A 27,510-nucleotide genomic window follows, 5' to 3' on the forward strand; every position below is an offset into this window, starting at 1 on the left:
GCAGCAATACTTTACCTGTCTGAGTCTTTTGATCTGTAATGTGGAAATTATACACCTACCTCAGAGTTGTAAGGATGGATGAAGATCATGCACATTAACCCTCAATAGATGGCCATCAATAATAATGATGCTATTCCAAAAGCAAAAATCACAGAACTTTGCAATAAGAAGAAATGTTCACGCTTACCTCATGCATTCCTCTCATTTTATATTTAATTCTCTGTGAAGCTAAAATAATTGCCAATGGTCACGTAGTTGGTAAGAAATAAACCAGATTTCTCCAGTCAATATTCTGATAGAGGAATAATTTAACCATTCACCACTCGCTTTGGCTGTGAGTTTGGGCTTTATGAAGTACGTAATCATTACCTGAATAAATCACAAATACAGTCTTGATTCCTGCTGGGGCAAATTGTGATTGGAATAGTGTGTGGTTTAATAAATGCTGCTTATTAGGCTTGAGAGATTCAGAACCATGGACTCTACTTTTCATTCAATTTGTTAAGTGGAACAGTCAATAAAAAGATGTGACTTCCATGTAGCTCTCATGCACCAAATGTGGATTGTAATTTACAGACAAAGCTCAGACAAGGTAATAAATTGCAGGTGGTAGAAGAGCTTTAGTAAGCAAATTATTGGTCATAGTGGGTATGTCAACCAAGGGCAAAAATCTGGAGAAGTAGCTGTTCTGGCCCGGAATTATGGGAAGCCCACCAACTACCAGGAGACGGTCTCCTTCTAAGCTGAAATAGCAGCTCCTCAGGCCTATGAAAACTGGGTGTCTTCCTCACCTAGAGTAATTATTTTCATGGCACTTGCTTTGTTTTCTTTGTATTACTTGTGACAATTTAAAATCATTGGGTTAAGTACTATCTTTCACAGCCCCCAGTCTCCAACAGAACTTCAGGAAACCAGAAATCAAATCCATCTTATTCACCCAGTAATCCCAATTTTTATTATAATAGAGCCCAGCACGTAACAAACAGGTGGTCAATATGTGTGGAATTAACAAATCACAGCGGTTGCCTTGTCAGTGGTTAAGCACGTTAGGCTGTGGTAAGGATCAGTGAAATGAAGGGAAAATACTAGTTGCTCTCATTTCCTAGGACCCACCTCCCAAAAAGGAAACAAGTATTTTATCTTAACCAAAAAGAACCTAAAACCTATCATATAAGATATGGATTAATGGGTTTCGAATCTTGGGTAGAAACCCCACAATAAGATTAGAAGGTAGAATATGAAGAGCCATCTTTAGTAATGAACTTGTCCCTTCTCTGCCATTCCCCTGAACTTTGGTAAGTATCTAAAAAAAAAAGCTTGAACAGCAAATAGTACAGTTAAGCATGAGGAACACTTGGAAGATCTGGGCACAGATGTATCAGCTGTCACTAAGAACATGATTCCTCAGCTGTTGCTCTTCTTTCTCCTTAGAAGTCACTCTTGTCACACCGTCCTATAAAGAGGAGGGGTCAAGAGAGAAATTTCATTTTGATGCTGACTATCATGTAAAATTCCTCAAGATCATAGTTTCAGAAAGCCACGGAATTCTTCTTTCTCCACACATAATTTTAATAATGCCTAAATGACACATACATTGTGTCCAATAGGACAAACCAGTTTTTAAAAGGCCACAAGGTCTCGGTGCTATAAATTGTGAACATTTTTAGACGTTCCTTCTATAATATACCTGATCAAAATGCAAAAAATATTAACTAAGTTAGAATAAGATCTTATACCTCATTTCTTTGAAATTTCAGGGTGAATTGTTTTATTGTTTTTATTTCTTTTTAGTTCTTGGGGTTTTAAATTTTTTTTTTTTTTTTTTTTGAGAAAGCTTTAGATTTGCAGAAAACCTGAGAAGAGAGTTTCCAGGTACTCTATACTCAGTTTATACGCTTAATTTAGTGTGGTACATTTGTCACTACTTATGAACCAATACTGATACATTATTATTATTAGCTGAAGGCCATGCTTTATTCAGATTTCCTTAGTTTTTACCTAATGTCCATTTTTTATTTCAGGATTCCACCTAAGACAGCACATTACGTTTACTCATCATGTGATCACCTTAGGCTCCTCTAGGCTGTGACAGTTTCTCAGACTTCCTTTGTTTTTTATTACCATGACAATTTTTTTTAATGATTTTAGAGAGAGGAAAGAAGAGGAGAGAGAGAGAGAGAGAGAGAGAGAGAAACATCAGTCAGCACCTTCTGCACACACCCTGACCGGGGATTGAACCCACAGCCTGGGTATGTGCCCTGACCAGGAATCAAATCCATGACCTTTCAGTGTATGGATGACACTCCAACCAACTAAGCCACACCAGCAAGGGCACCATGACAGTTTTTAAGTGTCTGTCAAGAATTCTGTGGAATGTCCCTGGATCTGAGTTTGATTGGTGTTTCTCTCATGATAGGCCTGGGTTATAGGTTTGGGGGAGAAACCTGTAAAGCACTACCTCAGCCACGTGGTCAAGGTTAATATCAACAGTAATGTCGTGCTGATAGCATGTACCCTTCATATGATATGAATGGCACTTTACCTTTCCAACTTCTACTTTTCAAGTAGAAAATTCTACTCCAACTTATTCTCCTCTGTGAAGTCATAAATCCATGATATATATCTGGTAACACAAAGGATTAGAAATATAGTAAGATCAAGCCATTTTCCCCTTAAATATGAAAAAAAAAAAATGTGTTCCTATTTTAAATTTTTGCCTCAGAACACTTAAAAACTCTTTTATCTGTAAACCTGTCATGGATCTTAAGGGATTTCTGCACCTGGAACAAAGTATTAATACAGATTGTGAGCTAAAGTAAGAGCATATCCACCACCCAGTAACTGCAGAAAAACCCCATCTACCCCTTAGATAGTCCAAAAGAAAACAAACTAGTGGACAAATGTCTACTATTTACAAAAATAGCACATCTATTATAAAACATGGCATTGTTTTTTGAATTGTACTCTTATTATTATAATTGGAAACAAAGAGTATACTTAGATAAAATATGCTCAAATTCTCATGACTGTCTTATATGTAAAAAATGACTATGAACAGCTAATTTAGGTCTTAACTAATTTAAGTCCTTGGTATGGGGCAGCATGGGGGAGGGAGCTCCTCAAAAAGCTTCTCCTGCCCGGCCGGGTGTGGCTCAGCTGTTGAGCGTCGACCTAGGATCCAGGCGATCAGGGTTCGATTCCCGGTCAGGGCACATGCCCGGGTTGTGGGCTCGATCAATGACTCTCTCATCATTGATGTTTCTACCTTTCTCTCCCCCTCTCCTTTCCTCTGTCTGAAATCAATAAAGATATATTTAAAAAAAAAAAAAAAAAAGCTTCTCCTGCACATACATGGATAGAATAATACAGCAGATGAGGCCACCACATGAGATAGGGTCACTGTGGGTCAGTTTGACCTTACAGTTCAAAAAAGAGAGAGAGCACCAGAGGTTGTGCTCCCTGGAAGGGAAAGCAGTTTAAGACTTGATGGGCTTTCCTTACACGCCTGCTTTTTATTTTTAAACATCACAGCCTCTTTGCTGACCAACATTTTCTTGCAAGTTATGGCAAGCGGGGAGGAGCTGGGTGAAAGTTGGTGACACTCCCTGCCAAATTCCAAGTTGAAACCAGATCCTTCAGAAAGTTTCTTAGGCATGGGGTGGAAAAAAAAAAAAAAAATTTACAACTTCAGCAGAATTGTAATTCCACGAAGAGAAAGTATCAGTCAATCTACTTTACTGTCACCAAAGGAGCTGAAACTGGCTTTGTCGTACTTCTGTTTTACATATGGAGGTGGGGGGTGGGGGGGAAGCAAGAGGAGTTTTAAATAAATTGACGAAGCCCTAACCCTTAGACTCCATTTATAGACTGAGCAGGAATGCCATGCCCCTTGCCTTGCGAGCTGTCCAATCCAGCCTCATGCGTGGGGATCCGAGCAGCACTAAGTGAAATATATATGCAGGCCTTATACCCTTTAATACTCCGGGCCACCTTCAAGACACTGGGCTGTGGGTCAACTCAGCCACCACTCCTCTTCCAAGAATCATTTTGACAGGTTCTTTTGGAGGTGCTTCTCTCCCTCTCTCTCTCCCTCTCTCTCTCTCTCTTTTTAATCCATCCTTTTAAACAAAATGGCACCAAAAAAAGACGTGAAGAAACCCGCTGCTGCTGCTCCTGCCCCAGCCCCTGCCCCAGCACCTGCACCTGCCCCACCCAAAGAAGAGAAAATTGACCTCTCTGCCATTAAGGTAACTGAACGGGTGAATTGTTTGGCCACTGAAACATCTTTCAACAGCAGGGAACCCTAGAAACTCAAAAAGGTACATTTTTCATTGAAACAAATGCCATTACTAAGTGAACTGGTAGGTTTGGGGAGAAGAGAATCCTGATTAAAAGATAAATAAACTAACATATAATTTCAGTGAAATTACCATGAGTATGGCATTGCATGTGGAACCTGTATTTCCTCTATTTTTCTGTTCTCTACTTTCCTTTTTTGGCCCCCTAAGTTATCAATGTGCAATTTATGGGTAACGTATATAAAGGTGTTTTACAAATATTTAAACAAATGTTTGTTTTTATTTATAAAATCTCTGTGGAAACTGGATCCCTTACTTTAAAGCTGTATCAGAAGGAAAGTTTTAGTCCATCCACTGATTTCCAAAAGTTTAACAACAGCTGATGACCCAGTTGTCCTGGATGTCCTTATTTGACAGCTGCTTTATTTCATTTGAAAAAGAGAAGATTTTTGCAATTCAAGTTCATTTCCCCTTCAGCTTTGCTTAATAAAACGTGATACAACACTAAATGAGACCTCAGTGCAGACAATTATGTACTCAAGTGTTTCAGTGACTATAACTGTCATCTTGTTTATTTATATACAGTATTTAATTCAGAATGTGTGAGCTGTTTCTAAGTGAAACTAACCCAAAAAATACTGTAAAACTTGTTGATGATGTGGCTTTTAGCTCTTGCATCCTTAAACTAAGGAGAATGTCATTAATTTTTGTGTCAACACTTTGCTGTGATCAAGGTTCTCAAATACCAAAAGATTATCTGCTTTTAGAAAAATGATGCAATGCATGAACCTGTTGCCTCTTGGTGATGTGACCCGTCAAATGTGCACCTCTCTTCATTCACTGGGCTTAGATTGGTCCAAAGGACAGTGTGAAAATCTTCATCTAAGAAATCCTGCCTTATATGGAAAACTCATGGGCCAAAGTGCCTATGCGCACTCTTTTCACTTATGTCAAAAGTTCTGTATGCAGTAAATCTGAATTTTGCTAACTTAACACTTTACTTGCAATGATGATGCTGAGCTGTAGATAAACACTTCATTGACTATTTTACTATAATTGTACATTTTTAAATATTCTTGACATAAATATTTAATTATATCATCTTTCAATATATGTAATGAAATTAAATACATTCATAATTTTTATAGCATTCCAGTTAAACATAAATTTTATGTTTCAAAGTGGGGGTAGATTATCACAAATATTTTATCTTGAGTTTATAGATAACTGAAGTCAAATTTTAATAGAATCTAATATTGGTTAGGGACTATTCTTTTTTTTTTTTTTTTTTTTGGTTAGAAAATATTATTTTTAATGAATATCCCCTTAGAAAAAGAAATGCACGTCAGATCTGCTAATAAATATATTTCCACTTTGACTGCATGCATACAGTTCATTAAGGGGGAAACCGGACTTTTCATCTCCAGTGACCATCATTAATATATCTTTATAGATCCATGCTGACTACATTGTAAATAAGCGTGTAATTCTGGCTGTCTCTCTTCTTTGATCCTGCACTCTATACTAACCTTAAAGATAAAAATTTATGTCGAAGCTATTCCTCTTTATATTCCTTGTGACTTTTAAGACAATACTGTCTCTTTGTATCTGGGACTCCAAGTATCCAGATAGGGGGAAAAGTACTTTTATCTTAAGAAGAAAAAGAAGCATCTCAGTAATGAAAACAGGCATTCAGGTTCTTCCCTGAGAAACTGTGTAGGGATAAGTAGATAAATAAACATTTAGTTTGGTGGATAAGGAGACTCCAAGAAAAGACAAAGCATCCCTCTTTTAATCCAGAGATTAAACTGATTCCTTGTTTACAGTCAGCAGAAAAGTGACACTCTTCTGAATCTTGAAAATTGGTTTATCTTTTCCCCTATATGTTGAATTAAAGCTGTTATGAACCAGGAAAACTAAGCAAAGGAAGGAAATACTCATCGGAGTCTCTGTGAAGATGGGGCCTGTTCCATCTTCACAGTTTCACTGCAGAACAAGAGATGTGGCAGATCCCAGTAAGGGACACAAACCCAACAGAAGTGAACCTAAAAGAAACAGGAAGAAATTAACCTTTATCTTTTATTCAGAGAGCCCATTCATGATAGAAAGAGAAAAAAAGAGAACAGAATTGAAACTAATAGATTTTTGTGAAGGACTTTCAATGCCTTCAATGATTTTCACTCATCCATATGAAATCAGTGCATATTTATAGGTATTATAACATAGCCAAGTTGAGGGCTTTATAAAATTTCATTTCATCCAAGTAGATGACAAGGCTAATTGAAATGTACATTAAAGCATTTCCTATTATAATGCTTTTAATCACTTAATGATGTTCCTAGCTGTACTACCTCATACAAGTTATAAACTTTCTTCAAGCAGAGAAAAATGAACTTTAAAGAAATTAATAGAGCTGTTATGTGTGTTCATTAACTTTCTGAAAACTCCATAAAAAACAAAACTTAATTGGATTTTAAACTTTCTTTCATAAATCATATGATTTAGAAATCTATCTGACCTGTAGACTTTGAGTAATGCTGAAGTTTAAGTGTAACTAACTTTGTATAGCATTATAATCATGGTAATATTTAATTCCTCAATATTATCCCCAGCTAATATCTATGTTTCATCTTATAATATGCCATGTTTTATAGCCATATATTCATCTCACCATAAACTCTGAGCAATCTTAGATTATTAATTAGTTTTTTCAATTTCTTCAATGTGATTTAAGTCTGATTTCCTCCTGATTTGTTGGTTATTTGTCTAGAACAGTCCTTCAACCGTTCTTACATAAAACCTTTGCTATCTGAGGGAATGCTTACCTGATGCCTTATCCCTATGGATTTTCTATGAGTATCTTTTTTCAAAAACACACTTTCTGCTGATCTTCAAACATTAAAGTTACCGTCCTGGGTGGTTCTGCGAGCTCTTTGTTTTCACAGAGTTGATACTTCCAGCAACAATGCCCAGACTAAAGAACACTGCCTGACAGAGCCTCACATGTAGGAATTAAAACCTACCATGAGTAGTACAGTTGTAGGTGCAAACACAAGAATTAACACCTGTTGCCCAAAACTACAACCAAGTGAAATGACAACAGTAAATCAGTAATGAGATGACCATGTGCCTAGATTTTAAAAGCTCTTCAATGTGCAAGTGAATGTTTTGCATGATGCATGCCACAGCTTATATATCAGGACTGCTGTGAAGTGATGGGACTTTGAATCATGTCTCCTCTCATTGTGTTGGTTAAATTTTAATTCTCATTGTGTTCACCAGTCAATTGAGTCACCACTAGATTGCAGGCGATATTACAAAGAGTGGTAAAGGTGCTAAATGCATTGACAGAAACTCATCCAATAACAAATCTCACAGCAACAATTGACCACATGCTTGGGAAGATTTAAACTTGCAATGTAATGGGTAAGGTGGAAATACAGCATTGCCAATGAAAACATCTTTTTACTGACGGATATTCAATGGAGGCGAGTATATATATACATTGTGACACCTGACTTGTTCTGGTCAGGGTATAGGATTGTTTGTGTTAGCCTAGAAATTATTTTTCTTATATCTAACAAGGCTAACACAAACCCAGTCCCATTTAGAAGAATTGCTGGGAAAATCAAATAAGGTCAATGCCATGGAATTTTTTGAAAATTATAAAGTTCTCTATAATACAACAACCATGTTCATTGTGAATTTACTCTGTGCCCTTTTATCGCATTCAATCTTCAAAATATTGCACTGAGGCTGTTTTAGCCTCATTTTGCAAGAAAAGAAACTAAAGAGTCTAAAAGAGGTTCAGTGCTATGCCCATGATCAAATAACTAGCAATGATGAAGCCAGGACTAACCTAGGAGGCCAAGCCCAGAGTCAACTGTGTTGACCATATTGTAACCTCTCTCCTGCTGATAAAGAGTAAGTTGCCATTTGTAAGAATGTGTAAAGATTTTTTTGCTCTCAAGCATGTGAGGTAGATTGGTTCTTACATTACCCTGCACAGCCCTGTGTTGCCACAAGAGGGAGGGGCAAGCACACGTCAGAGCAAGCTCGTCAAGACTTGCCCTTGGCAGTTCACAAATGCTCCCTTCTCCACAGCTCTCCCGTCTTACCAGCAGCTGCTGACAGATTGGGCGCCTCTCTTTTACATGTGGAAAGTGGAATATTAGGAACTAAGAAAGGCTCCTAGCCACTTAGCTCCAGCTTCCTATAAAAAGCTGTAAACAGAACATGTATACAGGGTGTCCCAAAAATGTATACACACTTTAAGAGCTGATAGCTCAATTCTGAAAATGAAATGTGTTTTAATAAACACTGCCTTTATGTCATTATTCGAAGTGTGTGTATACTTTTTTGGGAGACACCCTATTTATTTTTTAAATACCATTATGAGAGTAGATTGGTAGTTGCCAGGGGTGGGGTGGAAGTGGGAGGAAAGAGTGAAGGTGGTCAGAGGACACAAACATCTGGTTATAAAAGAGTAATTTCTGGGGATCCATGTACAGCATGGTGACATTACTATATTGTAAACTTGAAAGCTTTAAGATAGTAAAGCTTTAAGATTTACAAGAGTAAGTCTTAAAAGTTCTCAGTAAAAAAAAAAAAAATGATACCTATGTGAGGTGATGGATGTGTTCATTGACCTTATTGTGGTAATTATTTCACAATATCAAAATCACCATATACCAAATCATGTGTGCACCTTAAACTTAAACAATGTTTTATGTCAGTGATTTCAACTTTCTCATCTGATGGCACATAAACTAATTACTAAAATTCTGCGGCACACCAAAAGCTATATTTTTTGCTGATCTGACAAAAATAGGTATAATTTTTATTTATTCACACCAGACAACTATTGTGTTGGCTGTTATCCTTTTTTTTTATTTGAGAATCTAAGGAAAAAGAGATCAGTGCCCCTGACTAAAGAGTTGGGCATTACATGTTTTAGAAATTCTTGTGGTGCATCGCGGCACACTGGTTGAAAATAGCTGTTATATGTCAATTATATCCCAAAAAAGCTGAAAAAAATTAAATTATACTAAATTATTTTTCAAATGTTGTTAAATGTAGTGAAACTGATTAAATTTTTTAAATAATTATGTTTTTAATTAAACATACTCATTTATTAAACCTGATCTCCAAATTCTGCCATCAGGCTACTATCCTGAGAAAGGTGCGGGGTTTCTATTTACAAATAAGCAGCATGATTTAAACTGGAAATCCCAGCCACATATTCACTGGGGTGGTTTGCAGAAATATAACGCCACACGTGTAATGATAAAATCTCAACCTGAACCCGTCTGAGGAAGAGAACACATGCGGTCAATTTCTAATTACAAAGAAAAGGTAAAAACATAAGTCGTTTTTATTATGCAATTGTAAAAGCTTGTCTTCTTTTACTCTGGTCTTTCAATAATACAAATTACTTTTTAATACAACGATAATGTCAGTCAATTGCAATATTAATCCATTTGCAGCAGGAATATAACCTCAGGAGCAAATAAAAAACTATTTGAGACAATCCCTAGGTATCAGTTTCCATCTTCAAGCGCTCAGGTTGTAAGGGAGATCAGGTGGAACGGAGAGGAAAAATATTAAAGGGCATCAGTAACTCTAACGAGGTATTTTGAACTGTATGTAACTAGGTAATGTCTCCATGAAGTAAAATGCAGTTTGGAAAGGAATACATATGTTCACCAATTAAGAGTGAGTAGCACTTTTAATGTTAAAGATAATGAAATCTTTGCAAGACAAGAAGATCACGAAGTGACGGTACCAAATTTAGCCTCTCGACATTTTAGTGCTGCAAAGGACCAACCCCCTGGCAAGTTGTCTTTAGAAGTCGGCCCATAATTACCCAGCATTCAGCACCATCTGACTCATGGAAATGATGGGAAGGATTATATTTAGTCTGCTGATACTACACTTTCTTCTGCTTCTTTTCATACTGAAATACTTTTTGTATGAAAATAGGATCTTTTAGAGTTGGTTTCTACATCAAGGTTCTACAGTTCGCTTCTCACCCAAATCAGAATTTGAAGGACAGAATTATAATATAAAAATAGTCATGGTTTCAATGATACTAGTTAAAATTTAAATTATGTCGATGATAAATCCTTGCTATTCTAGTCATAAATTAGTAATAGTGAGCTGAAGCCAGAGAAGAAACTTCTCCCTAAAGATAAAATCACATCATAATCAACTTTATATTCTTCTTTCCACCGTGGTGAGTGGGGTTCTTTGAACCTAGTAAGTGCCCAATGGTATATACTGTCTCTTGTTTCTAAAACATCTGAATCTGCTGAACATGGTGTTATGAAATTATATTTTGCTGAACTCCTTTTTATCTAAACTACTTCAAAGTAATATTAATTGAATTTTTAGGCACCCTGCCCTTTTCCATTAGAAACAGTGAACTGAGGTAGATTCTACCGACAAAAAGATGGGAAGCTCACAGTATTGTAGAACCAAGAGCAACCCTGAAAATCATTAAGTCTAACAGTTTGCATCTGAGGAAGCTATGATGCAGACAAGAGAAGTTATTTAATCCAAAGATACATGATTCGTTATAAGAGAGCCAGAACAGAATCCAGAATGGTTTAATCCCTGTCTAGTTTTCTTTCCACCACACAAAAGTCCTGAAATCTCTTAAGTGGTAATGCCAATATCCTCATATCCCTGTTGTCACAAAAGGAACTTTTTTCCAGATAAGTAGGAAAAAGCAGATACTTAAAATTTCTTACAACACATGCCACAAATTTTTCTAATGCTCATATTTTAAAAATAAAAGGAGGAAGGAAGAAACAAAAGCACAACTTGGATTTTTAATAAATGACATACAAACAAATGTACATAGTAGGAAAAGTACAACTCACAAGAAATTTTAGATTTATTTATCAACTATTAACCATGAGAAAGCTGATGAGAAATCTGAAGGGTAGACCTAGGTCACATTTTAAATTTTTTGTTAAAATTTACTTAGGTTTCTCTGTTAGTTCTTGGAGGTCTGAACTGTGTTACTTCAATAATTTAGCCTTTACTCTGATGTGCCTGAATTTAGTTGATTAATCTAAGCATCTTCACAGAGAATTCCTCATTTCTTCTTTGGTTTGGATCAATTATCCAATAGAGCCATCTAGTCTCTCTTGTATTAGACAATCTGGGCCAGTACTATATTCTCATTGTTCTTAATTTCTCCTTTTAGACCATTATTATAGTCACCAGCCTAAGTACATCCTTTGTTGAGGTAAAAACAATGCAACAAAATGTATTTATTTCCTTTAAATTAAGTGAGTTATTCTGAAGTATAAAATAATATTTCTCCCGGTCTTTTACAGTGATTCCCAATAACTGTGAGTTTGGGGTGAAATTAATAAAGTTTTCCTTGGGGTTTGCAGACATCCAGGGCTTTGTCTCTCTGCCAGGCATGAAATCAGAGGACCTGCAGCACTGTTTTCCTGGTTGGAAACGGGCCCTGGTTAGATTGATTGCTTTCCTCAGCCTCAGCGGTCATTAGCCCAAGTATCTCGCAGTGATGAGGAAGTTGTTTATAGGCTGTGTAGCCTGTGCTCCTTCCTAGGGCACTTTCCCTCAGTATTCAACAACACATATCTCCCAAATCATCTTTAATCATAGCTCTTCTTGTTTTACTAAATCTTTTTTTTATCAGTTCTTTTTAATATTTACTTTTTAAATTAAATTTGTTGGAGTGACATTGGTTAATACTACGGAATCTTAACATACATCAATTTCAGAGCCTGTTTGATTAAATGCATTTTAATATATTTCCTATAAATAAATTCCTTCTATATACCAGAGAATTTATCTTTCTTTAATCAGATAAGTAAACCTCACGATTACTTTTAGAAAAATTTTCCTCAAAGTAAGAAAAGATCTGTAAATACTGCAACAAAAGTCCTTTTTAGTACCAGTACCTGGTCCACTACTACCTCCCTAAATCCAATACCAAACAGTGCATGACTCATAAAAATGTGGAATGTGGTTATTTTACTGTCAGTCTAATATAAAAAAATGTTAAAACAATGAGTTGAGGGTTTGCAGATTAGAAGCCCTGATCGTAAACATTTACACAAAATCCAAGAAAAGGCTCTGGAAAGCTAAAGGCACATACAGCAAAGATTGGAGATGAGCAGGCCTACTATGTGTTCGGCAGCTCCAGGGGCTGGAGATGCAGCATCACAGGAGAATGTGTCACCTCCTGCAGAGGGTGAGCTCTTGGAAGGACTGATGAAGTCTCTTCCCTCCGGGAAGAGGAGGAACTTAAGTTTGAAGGAGGAACTTACTACACATAAGTTCTAATGATTTTAACGTCATGAAAATCTATTGAGCAGCTAATATAGGCAGGCATTTTATAATTATGTGGGATAAAATCAAAGAGTAAGGCAGGGGCAGCTCTCCAAGAGCTTGGGAGAGGTTGGGGTAAGCCTGCACGTGGATTCCCATCGTGGACGAAGGTAGATGGCTTTCATAACGACCTGTGCCGCCCAGAGGTTTACCGTCGGGAAGGTGGAACACCCTCTTTGAGCGGGAGGAGGGAGCTAGGCAAGTAAAGAGAATGGGTTCTTTTCAAGAGGAGATTTTATCAGAACTTTGAAGAATAGTTAATTTCTAAGAAGCAGAGACGAGAGAAGAGTATTCCAGGTAGGAGAGACTTAAATCTAATTTTTAAAGCAAACCAAATGATGACATAGAAAACTGAGTTCACAATCAGCTGATGTTTTGTATTTGTCAAAGGCACGTTCAAGGGGCCGGTAACTTCATCATTATAACACCAGAAGAGATGCCAGAGAAGTTGTGTCATTTGTAAAAGTGTGCCAGAGAATAGAGAGCATTTCCCATTGATGTTATGAGCACGGCACCTAGGTTTTCTAACTTGTAAACTATAGTTTATTCTCTGAACTAGATTATACTGCAGCTGTATAGACTATTCTCCGCTGTTGTCAATAACTTGCTTAAATGTTTACTTTGATTCTCAACAGAGAGAAAAAATCTAAACTCTCATTCTCTATGTGATAAAGTATAAAGAAAAAATAGTTAGTTTGCCAGATGCTTACCTGTCTATTTTACCTTTACATGGTATCCAAGTGGTTACAAATAGCTTATTCATAACATAAATATAACTTTTAAAATGGCTTCCCTGTTTACTCAACAAATTTTATACAAATTGACCATATTCTATATGTACTCAGGATATATTTCTCTACTCAAAAAAATACACACAAAACAAAAACATGAAAATGAGTATTATGTAGGGCAACTTTGAAGAGCTCGCTTTGTATGATTTATATTTATCAGCTCTGCTAAAGATAAATGCTAGTTCTCAATGTTAATCCTGGGCAATTCAAATTTAATGACATAATATATGTAATTACAAGATTAAAAAGAACACAAAGAAACATGTTCTGCCTTTAAAAGCTTTAATTTTTGCATCAAAATCATGAGGTTCCAAATTACACAATTATCAAAGGTTACAAATTTCCACTTTTGTCGCTAGCCTTCCATTTTCCCCTTAATAATTCAAAGCATTTAAATTTTTCTATAAACTCTCTCAAAATGTCAATCTATTTATGAAGATATGTTTACCTAGGTACCAATATTTTTAAAATTCTATTTTCAGTCCTCATTTTGGAACTCAAGGCCCTATGAGATTTTTTTCCACTACTCATAGTCTTTGGACAAAAAGTAATGCACATTTAAATTCTGATTTCTTTCTAAATGCTTGAGCAAAAACTCCAAAGTATACATCTGTCTAGCAAGGGGGGAGACTCCATGCTTTCTGTGAACATTTCCTTAAAAACAGTTGTGGAAACAGTACTTACCTTAAAATGAATTTCCAACATTTTTTATGCCTGTGAGCTGCTTTAAATATGTAGAAAACTGATAAGCATGTTGTGTGAACATCAGTGGACATACTAAGACCGATCTTTTCCCAGTGCCATTTTTTATCGTACCATTCTAGGAAGAGAGTGCCCTCTAGTTTCAGATAAGGCACCGTGAGAACCCATGACCAGCCAACCCCTGAGATACCTTTTAAATTCTAAGTACAGCTTTGTGTTCCACGGCCCCACTTCTGGGTTATCCTGCTGCTCCATTTTATGGAGGCTGAGCCCTAAAATGTTTGACATGACAAAACAGAATCAGCACGTTTACTAGGAACTTACACAAAAATGTTAAACCTCAAATAGGAGAGAAAAAGAATGCACAATGGCCTATCAAAAGATAACAGAATGGTGGTTACTGAGGGAAAGGGGGAGAGGTTGCAGATGGAAAAGGGGGAATGGGGGCCAAATATATGGTGACAGGAGGAGACTAGACTTCAGGTGGTGAGCACATAATGCAATTATATGATGATGTATTATAGAATTGTACACTTGAACTCATGTAATGTTATTTTCCAATGTCACTGCAATAAATTTAATGTTTCTTTAAAAAAAAAAAAACAAAAAACAGGAATGAAGCTTATAGATAAAAAAAAAAAAAAAAAAAAAAAAAAAAAAAAAAGTCTATCAGCCTTCCTGCCTACAAGAACTTCAAAAATTGAAAACCTTTTTCTGGTCAGCCACCATAAAGATAACAGGGAGGGAGGAAAACACCCACCCCTATGGTGACTAAGGGAGAATGGCGAAAAACAGAAACCTAACCACTCCTGGCTTAGATAAGCTTCATACCCCTGAGAATACAGCTTGCAAAATTTTTTTTTTTTTAATATATCTTTATTGATTTCAGAGGGAGGAAAGGAGAGGGAGAGAGAGAGAAACATCAATGATGAGAGAGCCATTGATCGAACCCGCAACCCGGGCATGTGCCCTGACCAGGAATCGAACCCCGATCACCTGGATCCCAGGTCAACACTCAACCGCTGAGCCACGCCCAGCCGGGCGCAAAATTTAATTAATTGCAGATTTCAAGAACAGACCAGATTATGACTTGAGTGAACCCTGAGAAAATCACAGAATGTGGGATGCCTTTCAGGTCCTCTGAACCTTTCCACAAGGGGCAGAGCTTCCAAGGGTGTTCTTTCAGTAGCAGTTGCCATTTTGAAACCCCAAACCGGTCCCATCCAATAAGTTTCATTAATACCAACACTTGCTCACTTGAAGCTGGCAAAATCCAAAATTCACCGAGAGAAGGGACCAGCCCAAGCCCCTAGAGAAATTCTAAGCTCCTCTGCCACTGAACAAATAAGAAGCTTCTCAAAGGAGGACAGTCCAGAACATCTCAGGAGTGAAGACCATAAAAGTACCGACAGGCTTCAGTCTCACTATGGCAGCCTACTCTTGGTTGCTGGTTTCCTAAAAATAGCCCTCAGGTTACGGATCCCTCTTTCTCTTTGCCCTAAGAAAGCTAAAGAACTCTCCGAAGGGAGTGGCTGCCTCTGTCTGAAACCCGATGCTAACTGTGAGGCCACAGCTTCCCCAGAAATAAAAGGCAACCTCAGCTAGGGAGGCCCCCACTCAGACATTGGAGCAGCCCTCAACTCACTCTTCAGCTTCGCCCCTGTTTTGCAGCCCAGCAGCTCTATCATGGTGGGTCCTACGAGAAAAGTATTTGTTGTTTGCAAGAGGAAATAGATAGTGAATATAATCTTATTGAGAAAAAAAGTGCAGACAAAATAGAACTGGGGAGAGAGCATATTCAGTATGAGTCTTTAGAATGTACTTTGGGTTTTTGTTGAGGTGGGCTGGGGATAGGAGAGGTTGATTTGAGCTATTACGCCAACAAGAAAAATACAACTTAGTCCCCAAAGTAGTACTTTTGCTTTATCCCGTAAGGTTTATTATATCTAAATTTAGAACAAAAAAACTCTGCAACTATAGAAAAATATTACACCTTAAAAAGCAATCCAATGGTGCCAATTTCTAAAATTAAGTAAACTACTTCTGATATGTTAAGTAAAAATGTGGTGGTTAAACAGAAGAAAGACTTCAGGTGACCTTTCTAATGCAGTGCCTCTGTGCTTCTTCATACAGTGCATCTGGATTAGACACATCCTAAATACCCTACAGACTATTATATTATTCCAGGAAGTATTTGACTTGGCATTTGTTAAATCATTGATTCATTAATTAAACTAAGAGAGATGTGCCCTAACTATCTTTTACAATAGCTTTTTATTTTTCTGCGACTCAAAAGTATCCTAAGGCAACCGTCTTATTCTCTGACACCTACATGACTTTCTAAAAATCTCAGAGCAGAGAGCACTCAATTCTTCTGTCAATGCATTTGGAAGAGTACTAGTTGTTTCTTCTCTCTCCCTCTCTCTCGCCACTGCAGTCCTTCAGTGCTGACCAGATTGCTGGTAAGTGAACTGAGCTTTTGTACTCCAGATGTAGGCAGAACACTGCCTCGTTCAGAAATGTCACTTATCTCCAAGGCATGTTTCTACGTGGTTCAAGCCCTTAGTGTCCAAGCTATGCCTGAACTCTGAAAAGTACGCTTACTTTGGGAGCTTACTTTAAAGATTACTCAGGCAATGAGCTTGGATACACTTTAAAGTCAGGACATTTTGTTTGGTTAAAATATTCTTTGTGGTTAATTTCTTTCTAACAGATCGAGTTCTCTCAGGAACAGCAGGATGGTAAGTTTAAAAGATATTGTTAGTATGTGCACACTGAGAAAGACGGCATGTGAGAAAACCAACTTGCTCGAGATGAGATTAGCTCTTCCTAGTAACTCCCCACTGGTGTTGCCACTCGAAATATAAATGCTCTCAATCACTCTAACTTCTCTCAATAAACTGAACCCCTTCCTTATAATTAGTAAACAGAGGTTTAAGCAAACGATAGATAATCGCTACAAAATAGGTCCTTATATTTACTGATTTCTAAATAAAAGAAACTTGATACAGTAGGCAATACCATATATATATACCAAAAACTATGTAGATTTTGGATGGCTAATTTTTTAATCAAATACTTAAAGAAAGATTTGGCAACTCTGAATTGTTCAATTTGGTAAATGAAATTGATTATGAAACTGCCAACTACCAAATCTACATAATTTCAATGGGCATCATAATGCATTGAGAGAAATAATGGGTGAAGTAGCCATAGAATGAAAGTAAATTCAGAGACAAAGAGGGAGGAGTATTTATCATAAAACTGCGGGGGAAAAACAGTAGATGTCTCCTTGTCTATCTTTGGTGATACGAGACAGGCTCCCAGAGAGGGGATGGGACTTGCTCAAGGACCCAAAGAATTAATGATAGGATCAAAACCTGGCATTAGTTGAAATTAATTAGAAATTTCTTTCATAAAAATAGTTACTAACTAAAAGACTTCAAACTCTTAAGATTCAAGAGAATCCAAATACTTTCCCTAACACTTCCATTTTTTTCTCTTTTCACTCTTGGGATCCAAGAATCTTGTGCCCCATAAAATATTTTTTCACTAGAAGTGTACCGAGGCATGTTTTATGAAGTAAGAGTGTCACATATTCAAATAAAGTGAAATAGAAATACATCTATGGAAGAGAAGGGGAGAAATAATTAGTTACATTCCATATAAATTAGAATATTTGTCATAATAATAAGTATGTATATATTATATATGTTATGGTATATAATATGCAATTATAAATATAGGTGATCAATAAGGACCTATTCAAATACTCAGTTCTCTAACTAAAGAATTCCACATTTTTTTGTGTGTTAGTGTTTGGACTATCTCATGTTCAAACATCAATTAAGAAAAAAAGGGCTATTTGCTATAGTAGCTATAGTACAGACTCACATGTGTCTACATCATGGCTGATGGGTTCGTATAGACAGATTAGATGACTTGCTGACTCAGAACTCAATATCATATGAAATTATACTACAAAGGACTATTTTTTCTTATTCAAAACAGTTGGTAATTTTACTACAATTTGTTTGATTTTTAATATGCTTTTAATTAATGATGCTGTAACATTTTCAGCTACTACATCCCAGTCCTCTTAAATACCTAATTTACAGTGTCATTTTGAAAACCAGACTACAGGAGGACCAAACAATAGGAAACTTAAAAACCCTTACAGGTAGAGAAGGAAAGTTTAAACCTATTAAACTATTATTATTAAACCTATTACTCCATATATGAAATAAGTTTTAGATACAGAGTTTTGGTAAAGATGGGTGTGGTGGACTGATTTTCTCCTGTGCCAGGAAAACAAATGTTTTTTAGTAACATTTTAAATTAAATGGAAATCCTATACTTTCAGAAAGGCATGAAGATTTCCTTTGCTTACTTCCTTGTTTAATGATTAAATAGTTTTGCTCAAGGCTGCTCTATTTGCATGTGTCACAGGTTTGGAGGTAAGAACTAACAGCTAGAAAATTATAGCATTCTAGAGGTCTGAATCTTCCCAGTGCTGTCCAATAGAGTTGTCACTAGCCACACGTGGCTATTTAAATTTAAACTTTAATTAGTTAAGAATAAACACATTTAAAAATCCATTTGCACATTTGTACTAGTTACCTTTTAGTGCTCAAGAACTGCAGGTAGCTAGTAGCTACATTTTGGGGCCATCCAGATATAGGACATTTCGATCATCACAAAAAGCTCTAGAACAGTGTTGTTCCAGACCAGGGGCTGGCAAATTTGTCTTAAAGGGCCAAAGAGTAAGCATGTTAGGCTTCAGTGGCAAATACAGTCTCTGTAAAAAGGACTCAACTCTGTCGCTGAAGTATGAAAACTGCCATAGACGATCCACACATGAATGTCTGTATTCCAATCAAACTTTATTTACAAAAACAGGTGGCCAGCCCCTATGCAGGAGTTTGCTAACCCATGTCCTAGACTCTTCAAGAGAAAAACTTAAACCTTAAAATTCTGGGGTATGAAAACCAATATCTTTCTGGCCTTAACAGAAGGGTTAATGTCAGGGAGATTCCATTACAGCCCATAAAAATCCTATTTCTATATCAAGCATCTGACCAGGGTAATAGTGAGCCCTCTGAGCAATGTGTGCATGAAAGCCTGGAGACAGTAACGAGAATAGTTCAGTTTCACATATCCCTTAGAAAGATGGAACAATATTTGACTAATGACCCTACAGTGCCTGCGGCATGTTTTCAGATCAGGGAAATGAGCTTTCATAGTCAAATTGCATAGAATATGAGGGGAAATTTTTAGCAAAGAAGGGTAACATGATCACAATAGTTGACAGTGAACATGCCTGGTGCAATCTTAGATTAGGGGATGGAGGGAGAGTAAAATAGGGTACTTTGCTGAGTAATCTATCCAGAAGGCATCTTTTGATCTGAGACCACTAATGGCCTAAAAGAAGACTGGTTTCACCTCTTTCATTCACAGATGATTTTTTTGAGCATTGTTAGTATTAACTCCAACAAGTTGCCATCAGTACTTTTGGGTTCCCCAGAAAATTTCATTTAGTTAAGTCTAGAAGTTTCAATTAAAATGTCTTTACTGGCCCCTAATCCATAGTAGCACCCCTTTCTGTCTTTTTGGTGTACATGTCTTAATTCTTTGTTAATGTAATTCTGAAAGGCAAAACCATTCTACCAAAAGAGAATAACAAAATTTAGGAAAAGCAAGGACTAGAGTGATCATGATGAAAAGGACACTTTGAGAATATGTACTTACACGCAAACACACACGAGTACAAGTAAAATGGAAATCTGAATGAAACTGGGGGAGTCTATCCGTGTGAGTACCCTGGTTTCTATAATATGCAATAATTTGGCAAAATGGTGCTCTTGGGGAAACGAGGCAGAGTATTTAAGACATCTCTTTGTACTTTTTTCTCAAAATTGCATGCGAATCTACAATTATCTCCATAAAATTTTCATTAGAAAATATGTACTTAAATCTAAAGCTAACATAGCAACATGTTGTTGTCATATGTATTATCTGAAAGAAAGAATAAAGACGTGCCATAGCAACAGGCCCCAAGCAGACACTCCTCCTTCGGAATCCTTTATACTGAGAGCCTACTAGAGTCACACACTGAAGTGGTTAAATGATCACTTAGAGATTTTAAACATTTGTCTCACCTCTCTAAATTTTTTTTTTTTTTCTGAAAAAATGAAGTTATCCCTGAAGAAAGATGGTGAAGGGGAGTATCTAGGGTATTTGTACCTCAAGAGTTTTTTTTTTTCCATATAATTTGAGAAGTTTCCATTAACCTCACGAACATGGCCTCATTTGAAAATTTGTTTTCTTGAACTTTTATTAATTTTGTTAATTATGAGAGATTATATGAGGAATTCTTAAGGTCTCAGAATTTCTTAACCCAGTCCTGCCTCCCAGATGAAGGAAATATGAATAAATATGACTAGGAGCTCCGATTTCTGTATTTGATTAATAATAACATATGACTTGAAACTGGAAATGCTGCTTTAAAATAGCCCCCAAATGAAATGTCAAAAGGGTTTGTTCATGACTGTTTGAACCAGGAAAAAGGAGAGTCCAACAATCACAACCTAAGTGGTTGGCAAAGGTTGTAAAACAGAGATGAGTTTGAACTGGATCTTCGATGAAATTAGGGCTAATTAAAAGTTCTGAGGTAGAATAAAAAGTACCCTAACGCTTCTTGCTTCTTGCAGATTTCAAGGAGGCATTTCTCCTGTTTGACAGAACAGGTGAATGCAAAATCACCTTGAGCCAGGTTGGTGATGTCCTCCGGGCTCTTGGCACAAATCCCACCAATGCAGAGGTCAAGAAGGTTATGGGAAATCCCACCAACGAAGGTAACCACATGTTTTTCCAATAAGTTGGGAAATTGTGGGGGCGGGGGCGGATGTAAAAGAAAGAGAGATTTATTGAGAAATAAGTTCTACAAAATAGGATTTAATTTGCTTTTGATGGTAAGTGTACCACTTGGCAAGAGTCTCAGTTTTTTTTCTCATAAAGTTAACCTTCCTTTGAGAATTTGCAAGCATGATAAAATTTCATGTTAATGCAAAGGAAATAATATTTAATGCTAACATCATTATCATCATCTTATCTAATGCTCATAATTTAAAGGTTAATAAAATGAAACAATATACACTCTACACATTTTTTCAAACCCTCAAAGGCAAAAAAACGTTTTGACAAAAATGTTAAATACGGTGAAAACATAATGCACTTTGCAAACAACTTTGAGTAAACTCCAATGGCACACCTCTAAAGAAGATCTACTCTGATAAAAGCTGGAGAAATAAAATCAATATTTTCAGGAGACTGAAATACCGGCTGACCTTACCCAATAGTCTGTCTTTGGACACCCTGCAAACTCAGCTATTATAATTAAGAAAGACAAGATGCCATCTTACTAAGAGTACTTCTTATTTCCAAAGAATTACAAAAACACTTAAACATCTAAGCTAAACCTACACTCAGTCACCCAAGTTAAATCGTGGGACCAAAGGCGTTGGCATACACGAGTGGCAAAATTGCAGAAGTTATTTGCTCAATACAGAAACCCAGTCTTTAACTGGAAACAAGAAAATTTTTTTAAATCCCAAAGGTTCATGGCAAAATATAATAGTCTATTGGAAAATACCACCCTAAAAAAACAAACACACACACACACACACACACACACACACACACCCCAAATGAAAGAAGAAAAAAAAGACAAAACTGAAGGTTTTTCAAGTAGATATGTGGGCTATTTATCTTTGCTATAGGAAACAAGAAGAGAAAACAAATAATCTTTGTTTCCTTTGTAATTAAAATAACTACTTTCCTTTGTTGCAAAAGAAAGAAAAAAAACTTATTTCAAAAAAACCTAATTCTAAGTCAGTCTACAGAATATTCCTCACATTTTCTTTGGAGGAAAACTTCCAGGTAAATCACAGCAAAAAATAGCTAAGATCCTGAAATAAAGGGAAAGAGTAATAAGTAAGAAGACTTTCTTTCTTAAGTGCCATTTCTAAGTTATCAAACATCTATCCTTAATGGAATTCTTAGGTAAATATTTATTTATTCAGCATTTCAATCTAATCTTTTTACTATTACTCAATATACTAGATTTCTATTCTATGAGGAAAGACTAGAAAAAGGGAATTTTTATTTTCGGGATGCATGACTTTATCCACTTACATACATCTGGTTAGTCTGTTTTCTCCTTTTACTGTGAATATGACTTACCTTGTCCAAAGACACTAAGGAAGGTCCTATCATCTGCAGACCTCTGAACTGTAAAGAAGTCAGGAGATCACAAAGCATTTGACACACGCTCATTCCTCATAAGTTTCTTTTTTAAATTACTTAAAATTTAAAGAAATTGGAGGCCCTACAAAAGCTCAGGACAAAGATAGAATATACATTAAAGTTCAGTTAAGTTTTACTCTATTTGTATGCTAATGGGTTTGTTGTATCAGTATAATTTTATACTGCTTCCCTAGTATTTATAGAAAATATTTAATTGACAATACTAATAAAATAGCAGCTAACATTGAGTACACAAGTGTCCCAAGTATTGTAATAAACCTGGCTTGTGTCATTTCATTTAATTCTCACACTAATGTTATGAAATATCTCTGTTTTAGAAATGAAGAAGCTGAGGCACAAATTGGTTAAAAAGCTTGCCCATAATCACATAGTTGTAAATGGCGGGTTGATGATAAAAATTCAAGCACTAGGACTTCAGAGCTCACACTACCACATTTTTGTCATCAGCAATTTGCCAGTTGAAATTTAAGCTGTATGATGATTTTTCAGGTCATCTAGAATAAACTTCCAAGTTTAATTTGAGGCTCAGAGATAGCATTTTATGGTAGCTAATAACTGCAAATTGCCATCTCTTCCAGAGATGAATGTCAAGAAAATTGAGTTTGAGCAATTTCTTCCCATGATGCAAGCTATTTCTAACAACAAGGAGCAGGGCACTTATGAAGACTTTGTTGAGGGTCTGCGCGTCTTTGACAAGGAAGGCAACGGCACAGTCATGGGTGCTGAACTTCGTCATGTTCTGGCCACACTGGGTAAGAAAAATTTATTTCAGTGGAATTAACAGGACAGAATATAGAAGAAGGATCATAGCTTAGGGAAATCGTGTTATAACCAAGGTACATAAGGGGAAAGGCTGCAAAGGAAAAATAGTCAAAAGTTAATGACCATTTCAGTTGGCTTCATTGTCTATGAGTTGGGGGAAAATGATAACTTAAATTACTGGTAATTAACGAGTAAAGTAAAGCATTGCAGTTCTCATAGAATATAGTTTGGATATTCAGCTGTGATGTGCATTTAATTCATTCATTCAAAAATATTAATTGACAACCTACTAAGTGGCAGAGGAATAGGAAGGGTTTGATTTCTATCTTCTAAGAGCTTAGTCATAGTCTCCAGGAGTTCCAAGCTGATCACTTACGGTAGCATTTTGAAAATATTCTCTGGCCTTCTTTCTGAACAAAGAGTCTTGCTTCATCAGGTGAAAAGATGAGAGAGGAAGAAGTGGAAACACTGTTGGCAGGTCAAGAAGACTCCAATGGATGCATCAACTATGAAGGTACAATCTCTTGTGCTTTGGTAGTTACAGCAACTCTTAAATGATTGGATTGATTAGGGACTCTTTTTGAGCTTAAAATAATTTCTTTTTTTCTTTGCCTCCCTTATTGAACATACACATGCTACTTATTATCAATCAGCTACACAATAACTCTAACTCTAGAAAGATATCTTGTAAAGACTTGACTATAATATGTAAAATTTATTCCAGTGGGTTTTAGCACTCTTGTATAATTGTTATACAGCTTAAAATCTGTTCTCACATGTACTTTTTCTTTTTAGACCCCCATCACATCTCTGTAACATAGTCAGGGTTGTGTTAGAATAAAATTTATTAGAATATTAAAGTTGGAGAGATCTCAAAATTCTTTACATCAAGCAATTATGAAAATGTTGAAATGGAAGGCCAAAGAGGTTTAGTTATCAGTGAAGGTCACCTCATTAATGACAAGGATGGTGCTAAAACTTGGTTCTCCTTGTCTAGTGTTCTTGCTTAATGACAGTCGTCTCATAGAGACCAATTACCTACTTCCTGCAACCAATCTACAGCAGCTTCACCCAGAGGATCTGAAAAGCAACACCTTACACAAAATAAAGATGCGAAATAAAGTTGTATGATATAATTTATGAATTAAAAATCTTCCAATAAAGTTGATAAACTTATCTATCCCCCTAAAAGACTAATCTAGCCACATTTCAAAAAGCTATGTTGATAGATTTGATGTGAATTTAGACTTGTAAAGTCCAATGACTAGGGGCAAAAATTACAAAAAGAGAAGCAAGAGAAGAGGGGAAGAAATAAGAGGGGAGAGAAAGAGGAAAGGGCAGGAGAAAAGGAAAGTGCTCAGCCAAGCATACCTTCACTGACAATCTGGATTAAACTTCACTTTTTTCCTGTAAACAATGTTCTACATTTGGTTATTGCCATAAATACATAACACAAGAGAAGAACCATTCAATAAATACTGCTTGGACAATTGGATACTAAACTAGAAAATTAAATCAGAGCTGGGCCTTATACCATAATAAATTCCAAATAGGTAAAAAATTTAAATGTAAAAGCAAAAAGCATAAAAGCCATGGAAGAATTATTTTATAACTTTTGGGATAAGAAGGCCTTTCTAAAACTCACATAAAACCCAGAAGGCATTTCAAATTTTAATAAATTCAACCATATAATGTTTTTAAATCTATATGGCAAAAGCCACCAGAAGCAGAATCAAAAGACTACTAGCAGACAAAAAAAATTTTTTTTGCAATCAATATTAGAAAGAGTTCATTTCTCTAATAAAAAATAATTACAAATTAATAAAAAGACCACATCCAATCAAAAAATTAATAAATAGATGAATAGATGATTCATAGAAAAGGAAATTAAAAAATACATAAATACAGTATAATATGCCAACTTCATTAATAATAAAAGAAATGCAGACTGAGACTACATTGAGATACCATTTTTAAATAAGCTGACTGCCAAAAATTAAAAGTTTGACCACACTTTGGGTTGAGGAGGGGTGTGTGGAAAAAGCTGATCTTAGGCATTCCTGTTGGGAATATAAATCATTTAAATCCCTACGTTGTGATGTCAATTCTAACAAATCTACTTCAAGGGATATAGTCTTTAGATATTCTTATAATCAAGTGAAACAAGTGATACATGGTTATTTGTTAGTATTGTTGTTTGTTATGAAATATTTGAACCACTTAATGTCCATCAATGAAGGATGTATCAAATAGATTCTGGTGCATCTACACAATGAAATACCCTACTGCCCTAAAAAAATGGCACTCTTGCTTAAGGTTATGGTAATATGTCCAATATATATTACTAAGTTAGAAAAATAAGTGCAAAGGAGTTTGCAGGGTATGCCACCTTTTGTGTAAAAATATTTTTAGGAACATATATTTGTATTCTCTTATATATACATGCAGTTAATAGTTCCACCAACTTAGCTATAAAGAGAGAAACTAGATAGCTGAGAGACAGTGGTGAGGAAGCTTTTTTTGTTATAAACTCTTTCATATTTGAAAGAAGAAAAATTTAACCATGTGAATGTACCCCTTACTCAAAAATTAAATTTACAAAATTAGGGGAAAGGCCATAAATCCAGTAATAAGTACAGTGGACTGTACGGGGCATAAAAAACAAACTCCAGCATTATAGCTAAGAATAATTAGAATTGAGGTCACCTGCAAACCTCTCTTTTATTAAATTTGACTGTTTTCTAACCCTAAACTGTCTGTATTGTGCCCACAGCTTTTGTGAAGCATATCATGTCTAATTAAATGGAGCTCTCAAGGTACATATCTATTTCCTCTTTACTAATAAGAGATTCTTAATGTTGCTGGGGGGGGTTTTTTGTTTGTTTTTTAATATGTTTTTATTGATTTCAGAGCAAGGAAGAGAGAGGGAGAGAGAGAGATAGAAACATCAAGGATGAGAGTCATTGATCGGCTGCCTTCTGCATGCCCCTGACTGGGGATCAAGCCTGAAACCTGGGCATATGCCCTGACCAGGAATCGAACCCCGAACACCTGGTTCATAGGTCGACGCTCAACCACTGAGCCATGCTGGCTGGGCTGCTGTTGTTTTTTAATTTAACAGTTTCACTTTATATTCTGTAGATATAACTAGTATTATATCTTAAAAGTTATTTATATTAACCAGAAAACTTCAGCTTCTTGAAATGGGTTATTTAGGAACAGAGTATTTTGTATTAGTTTATAAGCGAAAACATCTGAGATTTTTGCTTCCATCTATACACCGTATCTTTGACTGTACTATCATATGCAGTGGAGAGTCAACAAGCCTGACTAGCTAATTAATTTAGCTGGAATATAACACTAATAAAAGCATGGGCCTAAGTTTTTTTAATAACACATGTAGCTTTTAACAATCACTGCTCTAGGAAACCATGTTATCACAGTCGAAGGTAAGCACCTGCAACAAGGTTCTTAGAACCAGGAAATGGGCCACCTTGGCCGTGCTGGTTCATTTGTGCTTCTCTTCTTTTGCACTTTACATGATCTCCTTCCCCATTTTCTTCCTGAAAATGTATCATCCAAATCTAACTCATTTTCCCTTTTCCTTTACAGATCAAGCATTGTTTAGGAAGACTGGCTGGAAACTTATTTTATAACACCCATGTCCAGATCTGTTTACCATCATTCAGAAAAACAAAACAATGTGGACTGTTCTAGACTGAAGGACTCCCTGAGTTTTTTTATACCTTACGTTTCTCTCTTAATTGTATTCACAAAACAAAAACCAAGCGTCTCCTGCTCTAGATCAGGATAAAATATTGACAATCTCAAACCCAAGCACCGCTCTATTTTCTATCATGGGTCAATCAATGAACATCCTTATATTAATAAATCAATAAATAATTTTGGTCAGTCTGGATATTCAAGTTGCATTGTGTTTTCATCTTCTTGCTTAGAGAAAATAATTTTTAAAACCTCAATTCGTTTGTTAAGGTAGAGAATATTGATGAGTTAAAAGAATGAATCATTACAGTCTACAAAGCAATGACAAAGTGAATAATAATGATAATCACATATTATTGAAAAAGTGAAAGGGAGAACTGAGGAAATTCAGAAGATCAGAGCTGTTTCAATATAAACTAAGGAGGAAATTTAAGATGAAAGCAGGTTTCTTCAGTTGTGTGTAAATCATTGTATTTGTGGTTTGAGCTATTTCACTTCTAGTGATAATCTGGCCTATTAGGAAGTTCTAATAAGCT

General features: G+C 36.0%; 1 protein-coding gene across 1 annotated transcript; it reads left to right on the plus strand.

The window, feature by feature from the left end:
- The first annotated feature begins 3,958 nt into the window (after positions 1-3,958).
- MYL1 (myosin light chain 1) lies at positions 3,959-27,170 on the plus strand. Its single transcript, XM_016196745.2, has 7 exons — positions 3,959-4,247; positions 16,878-16,905; positions 20,875-21,018; positions 23,068-23,241; positions 23,688-23,765; positions 26,025-26,067; positions 26,864-27,170. Exons 1-6 carry the CDS (start codon positions 4,131-4,133, stop codon positions 26,051-26,053), a joined length of 570 nt encoding a protein of 189 aa, XP_016052231.1. The 5' UTR covers positions 3,959-4,130; the 3' UTR covers positions 26,054-26,067; positions 26,864-27,170.
- Positions 27,171-27,510: the final 340 nt, after the last annotated feature.

This window comes from Miniopterus natalensis, chromosome 8 (genome assembly GCF_054644295.1).
Source record: "Miniopterus natalensis isolate mMinNat1 chromosome 8, mMinNat1.hap1, whole genome shotgun sequence".
NCBI lineage: Eukaryota > Metazoa > Chordata > Mammalia > Chiroptera > Miniopteridae > Miniopterus > Miniopterus natalensis.

Coding starts and splice junctions, on each gene's coding strand:
- MYL1 (XM_016196745.2), top strand. CDS start 4,131: ATGGCACCAAAAAAAGACGTGAAGAAACCCGCTGCTGCTGCTCCTGCC. Junction 4,248..16,877: donor TTGACCTCTCTGCCATTAAG/GTAACTGAACGG, acceptor TCTTTCTAACAG/ATCGAGTTCTCTCAGGAACA. Junction 23,766..26,024: donor TGGATGCATCAACTATGAAG/GTACAATCTCTT, acceptor TTGTGCCCACAG/CTTTTGTGAAGCATATCATG.